The 12,368-nt window shown below is 41.3% G+C and overlaps 1 protein-coding gene across 6 annotated transcripts in view; it reads left to right on the top strand.

The window, feature by feature from the left end:
- Positions 1 to 12,368, top strand: part of SPTBN1 (spectrin beta, non-erythrocytic 1) — a 218,642-nt gene that overhangs the window by 157,108 nt on the left and 49,166 nt on the right. For all 6 annotated transcript variants that reach the window (XM_039462786.2, XM_010333600.3, XM_074400041.1 and 3 more), the window contains 5 exons: positions 2,546 to 2,719; positions 6,483 to 6,574; positions 8,202 to 8,282; positions 8,674 to 8,789; positions 12,010 to 12,122. In XM_039462786.2, the coding sequence (XP_039318720.1) occupies positions 2,546 to 2,719; positions 6,483 to 6,574; positions 8,202 to 8,282; positions 8,674 to 8,789; positions 12,010 to 12,122 (576 nt within the window). The remainder of the gene's footprint in view (positions 1 to 2,545; positions 2,720 to 6,482; positions 6,575 to 8,201; positions 8,283 to 8,673; positions 8,790 to 12,009; positions 12,123 to 12,368) is intronic.

The raw sequence follows: 12,368 nt of genomic DNA, 5'->3' as shown, positions 1-12,368 counted from the left end.
GGAGATTCTATTCCATAGCATTAACAAACCTTTCCATAGAGTTCTGCATGTAGTGAGCCTTACATGTCTTTATGACCCCTTGATCTAGAGGCCAAATTAGGGATGTTGTGTTTGGGGGCCAGTAGACCATGTCAGTGCCTTCAGTGTGCACTGAAGGAGCCAAAGCATCAGTGGAACCAATTCAGAAGAAAAGTTGTCATTGTCCAGGCCTTCTCTTTGTACAACCAAAAGACTGGCAGCTGGTATTTATATTTTCCCTTCAAGGCTCAAAGGTAGCAACTTTATGGATAAGGGCAGTCCTGATTATAAACCCAACTGCATTTGCACAGAACAGTATAGTTAGCCTGTCCCTTCCTGCCTTAAGTCCTGGTGCTCACCTCTCTTTCTCCTACTAGACTTTTGTGGCTTTTTTTTTTTTTTTTTTTTTTTTTTTTTTCCAGAACAGCCCTTTCATCTGCCTTAAAAACCTGTTGAGGCAGATAAACTTTTTCCTCAATGATTTTTTTTAATGGCGTCTGGGAACTCATCTGCTGCCTCTTGGTTAGCAAAAGTTTTGCTTCTCCCAATTCCTTGGCCTTTTTAAAGCCAAACCTCTTTCTGAAATTATCAAACTGGAGCTCTGTGAACCTTTCCTGGTTCTGAGGGCTACCCAATTAAAAATTAATAAATAAATAGTCATGCCATCTTTTTCTGGCATTACATTCTCCAGCCTTAGATATTTCACCTTCCTTTGCCTTTAAATTGTCCTATGATGACTTCACTTTTTCTCAAATCATGTTAGTCTTTAGATATGCTTCTCTTATGGCAATCCTGCACTTATATAAAAGATGCATTTTTTATTTTTAGAGATGGGGTTTTGCCCTTTGCTCAGGCTGCTCTCAAAACTCCTGGGCACAAGCAGGTCCGCCCGCCTCGGCCTCCCAAAGTGCTGGGATTATAGGCATGAGCTGCTGCACCCAGCGAAAACTGCATTTTCAATGTGAGATGAAAAGATATTTCACAAAAAGTGCAAGGTCTTTGCACCTGCTGATGTAGCTTCAGGGATGGCTTCACAAATTTCCTTTTCTTTTTAGTCTTCCAGTGGTGGGCTGGCACAACTGTAGACTTCAGTCTACAATACATAGCAAGCAGTTAAGCCTTTTCTTGTAATGTCATGACTTTTCTCTGCTTCTTGGGAGTACATCCAGCATCACTAGTAGTACTTTTTTTTAGGTTTCATTATATTACTCACGGTTTATAGTATTGCACTAGACACTGAAAAATACATAAGAACTGTGAGAGATCACTTTTTACGATGATACCCAATTTATTAGAGATACCATGTGGAGATGATTAGTGTCGCAGGCATTTTAAGTGGGCACTCAGAATACTTGAGCTCATCGCCATAGGAATTAGAGATGGCTCTGAAATGATTACAGTAGCACAGTATGTACGGATATTTAACACTGCGCAAATGGTGCCATTACAGTCTGTGTTTGTTTTGATAATTGTAACTTTATGATAGATTTGTATATATTTTATGGTAGTAAATTATAAAATAAACATCTACATATATTTTATGCACTCATGACATACCATTTTCTTAATTTTTTCGATATTTCTAGGCTATGCCATTCAACTTTTTTCAAATTGTCCAAAAATCTCTAAAAAATTTTCCAGTATATTTATTGAAAAAAATCCATGTGTAAGTGTACTTGCACAGTGTAGGCCCATGTTGTTCAAGGGTCAGCTGTGTGTATGTGCGTGTGTGTGTTTGTATCTAGTATATTTTTGTAGATGTGTATATACCTCTATGTTAGATGTATGTCTACTTTTATAGTAGTGTACTTTATAGTGGATGTACATATACACATATCCATTTTATACTCTCTCTATATATGTTTTTTGCTTTATTTCAAATGTTCACTTTCCAAGAGCCTCTTTTATATTTTGATATAATTGGATAAAAGGAATAAACATTTGGGGTGTGTAAATTGGACTACACTCATTTTTTTTTCCCTTTTCCTCCTCTTTTCAATAAGTTACACCTTTTTACTTAACCTTCACCCTATCCTTCTGCACACAGCCACCACTTGGAAATTCCTCTAATTTGATGGCTGTGTTCCCTGTTTTCATTTTGAGCCAACCTTAAGGGTTGCCAGCAGATGGCAAACCTAGTTTTACATTTCAAGTAAACAGAAAATCCTCACAGGTGTTTGTCATGCAGCTGCAAAGAATTGTATGGATGGTAGCAGTAGCACTGAAATTCTCCGTGAGAACTGGATTCTCTCTTCCCTGAACTTCCCTAAACAAATGTTCATGTGTAAACTGTAGCTCCACAATTAATCTCTAAAGAGGAATCAGTTACCATCCCCTTAAGTAAACTTCTCTTCTGTGGCTGTCAGGTAAATACCATCCTTGGACTTAATGAATATACGTGTTTGTTAATGTTCTGGTCCATGCGGGAGAGTACTGTATGAAGGGCCACGTATGACTAGGCTGTAACTCGAGCCTCATCTCTATTCTGTTGGGTGATATGTCTCCGCCTCTGCTCTCCTGTTTGTAGCCTAAACCCACCAAGGGACGAATGCGCATCCACTGCCTAGAGAATGTGGACAAGGCCCTTCAGTTCCTGAAGGAGCAGAGAGTCCATCTCGAGAACATGGGGTCCCATGACATCGTGGATGGAAACCACCGGCTGACCCTTGGCCTCATCTGGACCATCATCCTGCGCTTCCAGGTAAGGACCTCTGCCCAGTGATGCTTAGAACTTAGGCCAACCTCTCAGGTATGAGCATCCTTGTAGAGCTGGCCTCCCCACCTCAGAGGGACAAGGAAGACCAGGTTGAAAGCATGTCTCAGAGATAGGTGTGTCATATCCATCCCTCAGAATTGAATGCTGCCTCATAGGCACGTGGAAGCTACTACATCCGCCTGCCATTTTACTAGCCCCTGATGGTCTCAGTGGCCCAGGGACTTCTAGGCCGCATCACAGCCCACCATTTTGCTGACACTGCTTTAAATGTCTGATCTCTGCTGCTTGGCTTTTAGGAGCAAAGGTATAAGGATGTGGCCGATGCTAGGTTATTAGCACTAGACTGCCTCAGCTTCACTCACCTGTGACATGTGTTACAGAGTATTTTTAGGAGAAGCCGTTGAGGGTTATGGCCTGTGTGTGGGCTCCATTTTCACCTTCTCATTCTCTTTGGATGTGAGGAAGAGGTTTGCAGGAGGAAAATACAAAACTCTTAAGTTTCTTTGAATTGATGACGATTTTATGAGTTTTGTTATACTTGAGGGGGAAGGCTATAAGTATAGAAGTATTTTAAGCCAGAAGGTACTTTGAAGGTCATTTTGTTCACTTCTCTTACTTTATGAAGAAATCAGGGACCCAGAGAATTTGAAACCTTGCCGCTGATGACACAGCCAGCCAGGGCTACAGTGGATGCCTCTGACCCCTTAAGAGAGAGCACTGAGCCTTTTGGGACTTTGCAGCACCACTGGCCTGATTACTGGTTCTTTCTCCAGGCACGTGCTTCGTGCTCATGCATTCCAATTTAAACTGGAAAGGCAGGAACAACTTGGTACTATAGTGTCAGGTTTCTCTGCAAACAAATATTCTAACAGTCCTGTCTCCTCAGTGACTGTGTTCTTTTGCCATTCCTTCCTGTTCTGCCCTTTAATAAAGATCTGCTTGATTTTTGGGGGTAAACAAAAAACTCACACAAAAAGGAAAAATGGAAAATCAAATTATAGCTGGCTTTGTTTTCTTATTGAAACTCGGAAATCAGCCTGTGACCAATTCCTCTTCCTTCTCACTTGCGCTAGGATTGGGCTTCAGGTAGTGTTTTGAATATATATGTGGGAGAAAGGGCTAAAGGACTAGAATGAGTTACAGGAAGAAACAGCTTCCTAACTGGCTAGTTCCCAAGCTGGCTGATCATCTGATGCTACTGGGAAGGGCTCTTAATAATTCAGGTTCCCAGGGCCCAGCCCCAGTAATTCTAATTAAGTAGGTCTGAGGAGAGAACCACTCTTGAGGATGGTACAACCTCATTAAAGGAGTTAATTACAGCAATCAAGTACATTTTTTTCCCCAAACAGATCTCTTATATTTCTGTCATTTAGTTCCTGAATGATTTGAAAATGGAGTAGCCATTGAATCCATTAATTACTTCTCTTGTGTGTTATGCCAGCAGAGGTGAAATTATTAGCAGGACACTCCTCAAGCTTCACCCCGGTTTTATGGAGTAAAATGTACTTCTGTTACCTTTGGCCTACAATAATCAGAATGTGGAAGGGCATCCTGAGGGCTGTCTTGACAGTGGGTGAGCGCCCAGGTCAGGGAGCTGGCACACATAGCCCTTTTCAGGATTCTCAGTGTGAATTGCATTGAGTCATTGACTAATTCACTTCCTGCCAGCTTGCCTGTTCATATACTTCAACTTATAAATGCTGATGTGTATTTTCTCCCTTTCTGGTTGAGGTGAGAGGAATAGGCTGCTAATGTTACTGCATGGCCTGCAGTGTTGGTGTCTGGCATGACTCAGCTTTCTCCAGCAGCTTTATTAAATCATTACCTATTCTATGAAAATAATATGATTATGAATCAGCCAAGGCCCAGCTCCTTGGTGAAGCTTTCCTGTGTATCTACAAGGATCTCTCCTTTCCCCTAGCTCCTAAATACAGTATATGGTTTTACAAGTTCCGTGTGTGTGTGTGTGTGTGTGCGCTCTCACTGCTGACAGGATATGGCCTGCCCTATATGTGCATAGAGGTGTCCATTAAATACTGATGATGACACAGATCTTATGATGCTACCCCTTTAAAAGAAAGTAAAAAGGCTGGGTGTGGTGGCTCATGCCTGTAATCCTAGCACTTTGGGAGGCCAAGGCAGGTGAATCACTTCAAGTAAGGAGTTCAAAACCAACCTGGCCAACATGACAAAACCCTGTCTCTACCGAAAACACAAAAATTAGCCAGCCGTGGTGGCGTGTACCTGTAATCCCAGTTACCCAGGAAGCTGAGGCAGGAGAATTGCTTGAACTTGGGAGGCAGAAGTTGCAGTGAGCTGAGATTGCACCACTGCGATTCTGTCTCAAATTAAAAAAAAAAAATTAAGATGATAAGAAACTGGAGTGGAAGTCTCTAAGTTTACCTAGTTTAAATAGGGAGCTGTCTTCATTTCAGAAGGGTAGGCTTTGTTTCTATGTGGGCAAATCTGGAAACAGATAGCCTTCTTCACCCAGAAGCATAAGAAAGCCAATGGTTTACTTTGTAAAGTTGCAGCCTGACTTTCCTGGTGATCCTGTCTCTCGTCCCTTGAGTGAGGGTTGTTCTTCCACATTCCCTTTCTGCACTTGAGCAAATGATCCTAATACTAGAGACTGGGGTTTATGTAAATGCAGGCGTCACATTCTTACCACAATTAAAATTAGATAAATTTTTTTTTTTTTAATGTAGTTGTCTCAATTCACAGGTGCTTTTCGTAGTTGAAAGTTTCTGACTTTTTAATCTTGTATTTATATATTTTGTCTTCATTCTCTCTTTCAAAAAAATTCTGGGATGTGTTTGTAGATTGAATGAAGTGAAGGGTTGTGGGGAGTGTGGCAGAGCAGAGAAGCTTAAAATGGCTACGGCTGGAGGTGATGGATGGGCTCCTGGCCAGCACTTCCACTCCTGATTCCATTCCACATTTTATATACAAGAGGACACTTTCATATAATAGACAAAAGTATATTTGGAGCATTTGTCTAAAATCACATAGTTGGCAGTTAGCACCTAAAAGAACTAACATTCACGGACCCTTATGATGAGCTCAGTACTTCATTATATCATTTAAGTGCATCACAGTGCTGTGAGATTAGCCACTTTCATTATTTCCCTTCCTCAGATGGGGAAGCTGGTGAACTTGCCCAAGGGCACATGGTAGGTGATAAAGCCTGGGTTCACATCCAGGCAGTCTGACTTTGGTGCCAGCTGACCAGGTTTTGTGTGTAATGTTGCATATACGCTGCCTCTGAGCGGCTTGTGAATGCACATCATGGAAGCACAGTGTTTAAGCATACACTTGCTCTGATAGTTTGGAAATGGTGCACACAGTGCCCTCATCAATGAAAGTTGCAACTCATATGAAAAATGTTTACTTATGAAAAACCAAACTCAGCTTTTTTTGAGGGTCTGATGAGATTCCATATGCACTGTTGAACCGCTGTGCTTTGAACTGGAAAGATGGACTGTCTCAGGGGTAGAAATGACTTCTGATAGGTGCTGGGAAATCCCTTCAGCCTTCTGTCTGTGTGAAGCAGAAAACCTAGTTCTGGCTATGTTTCTGAAGTGAGCCCTGGACTTCATGAAGCAGTTTTCATTGATAGAATTAGATTGTCTGCAGGGCAAGGCTTTGAGCTACGGTTTATTCTTTATGTGTATGCGGACCTGCTCTTCAGTGGTTCTGTGAGGCAGCTGACCCATCTATTTGTCTAATATTTCTTTGTAAATCTTAGATCCAGGATATCAGTGTGGAAACTGAAGACAACAAAGAGAAGAAATCTGCCAAGGATGCATTGCTGTTGTGGTGCCAGATGAAGACAGCTGGGTGAGTGTGAATGCAGAGGGTATTGAGGCTACTTCTTCCAGGACTGAGTTCCACTGCCAGTCATCACTTAGAAGGTGTTGACAGGTATCTTTTCCACTGCTTCCATTGAGAAGTCTTGTTAACTTGTAAGCACTTGATATGATGACTTTTCAATTAGCTCTCAGAGTGGAAGGAGTTCTGATTTATATTTTAGACCTGTCATGTCTTCATAATCAGTTTCCTTCTCTTTATTAAGGAATCTCCAGAGAACATTATATTTTGAATTTTAAAACCCTGGAAGCATGTTTAGGATTCATACCCATGACATTTTAAGAACACAGTCATCGGTTTTCTTCACCCTTTAATTTCTGTTTTGGGGAGCGTTCTTTGCACAGTAAACATTAGCATAATCTTTTAATATTATCTGTCAGCTTTCCTTTCTTTTATTTTTTTCATTGAAATTTCAGTGAAGTTGTTTTTAGAGAGCTGCATCTCTTTTCTTGCTTACTAATGTTTGGACTCAACTGATACTAAGCCTTCAAGTTCTTAGCAAATTGGTTTAAGGTAATAGGTGCTTACTGAGACCCAATTTTAGATTAATTAGATTTACTGTTAGAACTACTTGAGGTATAGATGTAATTCTAATGAACATGAATTCAGAACATGAAAATCAGAACTCCATCCATTCTGAGAGCTACCTGAAAGTCATCATGTCTGTAAAGAGCTTATAGCCTAATAAAAGGGTCAAGTCAGGTATGAACCTTTAATCAGCCACTAACATAAAGTTATTAATAGCCAGTATGGCATAGAATAGCTGATTCATTATGGGTAAGTTTCAAACATAAATTTTTCATGGAGGTACTACTTTTTACAAACTTCATCCAATTAAGTGGCATATGGAAGAAAGAAAGCTGATTGTCACATGAACAGATAGTCCCACCACTTCTTTTTTTTTTTTTTTTGAGATGGAGTTTCACTCTTGTTACCCAGGCTGGAGTGCAATGGCGCGATCTCGGCTCACCGCAACCTCCGCCTCCTGGGTTCAGGCAATTCTCCTGCCTCAGTCTCCCGATTAGCTGGGATTACAGGCACCCGCCACCATGCCCAGCTAATTTTTTGTATTTTTAGTAGAGACGGGGTTTCACCATGTTGACCAGCATGGTCTCGATCTCTTGACCTCGTGATCCACCCGCCTCGACCTCCCAAAGTGCTGGGATTACAGGCTTGAGCCACCGTGCCCGGCCAGCAGTCCCACCACTTCTTATCCCAAAGTAACATGTGACAAGAGACTGCAAGTCCTGGTGTCTTTGTAGGTGGAGTATAAAATCAGTAGAAGTAGAGTCCTCAGAGGTGTCTAGGTTGTGGTCACTTTTTCCTAAGAGTAGTATTTTAAATCTGGGACACAGTTCACATCTTTTGTGAGACTGAATTTCCAAGCAAGAAAAGCCACACGGATGCATGTTTTATTTTTATTTTATAGCAAGCTAGAGTTGGTGGGATATTTGTTCTGACTTGATTGTTCTTATTGATATTCACTGCTTTAGGTTTTGCAATGCTTACAGACTTTTTATTAACGTAGCGTTTGGCAGAAGTATAAACCTTCATGTGGTAATTGTGTTGCTTTTCCCTTGTGCTTTGTCCTTGGCAGGTACCCCAACGTCAACATTCACAATTTCACCACTAGCTGGAGGGACGGCATGGCCTTCAATGCACTGATACACAAACACCGGTAAGTCGTTACAAATCATGCTAGCAATTGTGGGGTAAAATGTTGCTGTCCTTCCATAGCAGGTTTGGGTGACTTTGAATTCCCATCCATTGCCTTAGCTGTTGCACCGTGATGGAAATTCCTACATTCCATGTGAAGAAAATGTGGGAACCTATGTAAATTCTTCCAAACAAAAGAAACAAAACAGGTTCACCCTAATCTTTTTTTCCTCTTAATAAAGTGTTTTTTCAAAAACAGGTTTCATTGTTCGATGATTCCGTAGTAGTGTATTTTTAAAGTTTTACTCCACTAAGTGGTGATTTTAACCTTTTTGGACTAACAATTATGTTTCAATGGTCATATTTTTTTTCAAGCCATGATTTTTGTTGTGTTCCACTGTTGTTCTGCACAGGCCTGACCTGATAGATTTTGACAAACTAAAGAAATCCAACGCACACTACAACCTGCAGAATGCATTTAATCTGGCAGAGCAGCACCTTGGCCTCACTAAACTGTTGGATCCCGAAGGTAGGGACTCAGGGGATAACAGGTGGGATTGTTAGCATCTGTAGCATCCAGGTGTTAATGTAAAATCTGTTTTGTCTCAGTATGTTTCATTTGTACAACATGTTTTGGGAATTATCAGAGGAAGAGCTTAATTTTGGTTACGGGAGTTTTTTGAGGATTTGTGGAAAGGATGACACTCAAAAAGGCCTTGAAACAGAGTCTGAAGGGACCACGTGTGGGCAGAGGAACTAGCGTGAGCAAAGGTGTGGAACCAGGAAAGAGGAAGGTGTGCTTGAAGGACTAATGATTTGATGGGAATGGTGTTTAGGATAATAGCAGGGAATAGCACTATTCCCTGCTATTAGTGGATGAGCAACAGGCAATGGGGAGTCATTGAAGGTTCTTAGCAGCTGTGCTCAAAGTAGAAAAGTAGAAAACCTGGCATAGACTCTCAGTAAATGCTTGTTGGCTGACATTTATCTGAAGGTGGCAAGCAGATTGGATGGGGTTGGGTGAAGACTGGAGGCAGGGGGCCTTATTACTAGGCTGTAAGGCTGTGCTTTGCTTATGAGCAAGTAAGAGTTTAAACAAGGAAGGTACATTTGGGAAAGGGGAGTGTCAGGGTAGAAGGAGCAGCAGTCATAGTCCTTTCTTACAGCTGACTGCTTGGAGGCTGACCACATCCCATGTTCTGCATGGAACTAATCCTTCTTTACTCTGTGAGTCCCTGTGTAGCTTGGAGCTGACTTGTGTGGAGCAGTCCCCCAGGTTGTAGCTCCCTTGCTTAACAAAATTATAATTCTGGGTTCATTTCATTGTAAGCTCTCATAGGAACTTTTTCTAATTTTGAGAAGCATTTAAAATATCAGGATTTGTTTGTAGTGCTGGAGATTTATAGATCCTCTCAGCTGCGAACAGATATTAGAGAGGAAAAAATTGTATGTATGTGAGTGAAAGTTTAAAGTTCTTATAAATATAGAACAGGAAGTTTACCTCCCCAAGGGTAGATCAAGGTCATGAGGCTGCCATGCAGGCTTCTTGCTTTTTTCCAATGCATCAGATTCACTGATATGTTGGCTACAGGAAGCTGAGAGAAAATTATCTTTGTGCTAACCCATTAAATGATTTCTCAATATAAACAGAAAACTAAAATTCCTTGGGTTTTGATAAATCTTTGTGCTTATTCCATACCTGACTATGGGAAGGAATTTTTCCTTAGCCGTACTTCTTTGTGCTTTAATAAAGAACCTTTTTTTCCTATCACAGTGACAACATTTTTTAATAACTTGCTCATTAGTTAATCTTTCTAATCACTGCCCAGTCTGAAAAGGGGGATTGATGTTTCCCAGATCACAAGACAAGGAACTAAAAAAGGCAGCTGATGTCACTTTTGTCCTGTGAGTTTGATCTTGATTATTAGTTATCAAGTGCCCCAAAGAGCATCAGGTAAAATATACTTGTAGACAACTTAAATAAAAAGTTTTGCTTGCTCACTTCTTTGAGTTACGTTGACATTTTGTGCTGATTAAATTGGATGCCTACACTGGCATTTTTTTCTAGCTGCCCTCCAATTCACTCTCCTTTGTGCACACTTTGACAGGTTGAACAGACGCAGGAGCCCTGGGGTAGGGAACAGTAGCTATGATTCTGGCCCTTAACACCACTGGCTGCCTTAGCGACCCTGGGCAGGGAGTGTGCCAGCCTTGTGTCCTAATGTTCTGTTTAAGAGAAACAGTCTTGCACCATACAAGGCTGTCAGGGGTGGCAATAGGAATGGAGGTGTGTTTATGAATGTATTGACAAAGAGCCTGATAATATTTGTTAAGAGCTGTCCTGTGTGTTGTCTTCGCAACCTAGCCCAAGTTGAGTGCTTTTCTCAATATTGCCAAACTTCAAAGACTTGCCATTTTAAGTTGTCTGTTCCTTCTCTCAATACCTATTTATTGACCACCTACTTTGTGCAGGACAACACAGTAGAAAGGTGGGAGGTAGAGTGGCATAGGGGCCTCCCAGGACAGGCTTCTACCCTTGGGGACTGAGTTTTGTAAGGCAAACAAAACATGCGTAAAAAATTATAACCTGCCAAAAAGTGGACTGTGTGTCCATACAAAGCCCTAAGGGAATAGAGGAGGGAGACCATAATTTCAGCTGTAGGGATCATAAATGGTTGTGTTGGGTGGTAATTTTTGAAATGGACCTTGAAGGATAGCAAGAAAGTTGTGGGGTCATGAAAGTTATTTCAGGCAAAGCAAAGTCATCAATAAAGGAAGGCTTATTGAAATCTATGCAGTGTGTATAGGGAATAGTGAATTGTCAAGTTTGATTCAGAGATACAGTGCTAGATGCAGTGGCTTGCACCTGTGATTTCAGCTACTTAGGAGGCTGAGGTGGGAGAGTTGCTTGAGCCCTAGAGTTTGAGGCTACATTGAGCTATAATCATGTCACTGTATTCTGGCCTGGGTGACAGCGAGACCCTGTTTCAAAAAATTTTTTTAAATAAGGGATACAGTGCCTGAGAGGTAATAGGCTATAGAATTTAGAAGTGTTTCAAATGATGCTTGACGTTTGAAAGAAGCCTGGTGAATATTTGAGAAGTTGATGGAAAAAAGGGAAGGAAGGTTATAGCCAGATTCTAGGAGACTGAAACACCTATATTTTATTCTTCAGACTGAGTAATTTTGAGCTAGGAGCAACTGTATTCACAGCTGTGCTTCTGGAAGATCAATCTGGGTGCACTATGTGAAGGAAATGGAGTACAAGGGAAAGCTGGTAGAGGGAGCCATTATTTCAGGTCTGGTTATGTGACAGGATATGGGTCTCTGAACCATGAATGACAATAAGGATTCCATAAATAAGGGTCATCCCAACTCAGACTCAGTGTCTAGCTGCTGAATACTGGTAACAAGGAGATAAAGATATCCAAAGACTGAGTGACGGGGATGTAGGTAGAAATGAGGACTCAAGAAGAGCAAACCCAATGTGGTGGTGAGGCAAGAAGGGGAATATGTATGTCTGTAGAAGGCATTTCATGAATATTCACATAATAAAGGAATCAGTGAGATGGTTTCACCTTGTTATTTACAAGGTTATTATCCTTGTAAATAATGCACTGACGGCAGAACGCTTAAGTACAAACATAAAGACACTGCACTGTTCCGTGTTGACCAGCAGTTTGTTCCTGCTGCCTGGGCGGGGCACAGTAGCATGCAGCACACTGAACAGAGTCTTCTCTGGGTTGCAGACATCAGCGTGGACCACCCTGATGAGAAGTCCATAATCACTTACGTGGTGACTTATTACCATTACTTCTCTAAGATGAAGGCTTTGGCTGTTGAAGGAAAACGAATTGGAAAGGTGAGCTCATGCTATTTTTGTGAGTTGTGAGACATAATTAGGATTTATTGAGCCCTCATTCTCCCCACTCATAAAGTTTGCCAATAGCAATTTGTAGTGGACTCTCCAGATGGTAGGGAAGTTGGCAGAAGCCTCTTCATCCTGAAGGGTAGATAACAAGGTGGGAGAGATGACCACCGTATTTAGGAAAGGATCTGAGGTCTATCTCAAACTCAGAAACGTTCTTCTCCTCAACCTCTCCAGGAA

The sequence above is a fragment of the Saimiri boliviensis genome, chromosome 1, assembly GCF_048565385.1.
Source record: "Saimiri boliviensis isolate mSaiBol1 chromosome 1, mSaiBol1.pri, whole genome shotgun sequence".
In the NCBI taxonomy this organism is placed as follows: domain Eukaryota; kingdom Metazoa; phylum Chordata; class Mammalia; order Primates; family Cebidae; genus Saimiri; species Saimiri boliviensis.
Note: the sequence above shows the minus strand (reverse complement) of the source record. Positions and strands in the feature narration are given on the sequence as shown.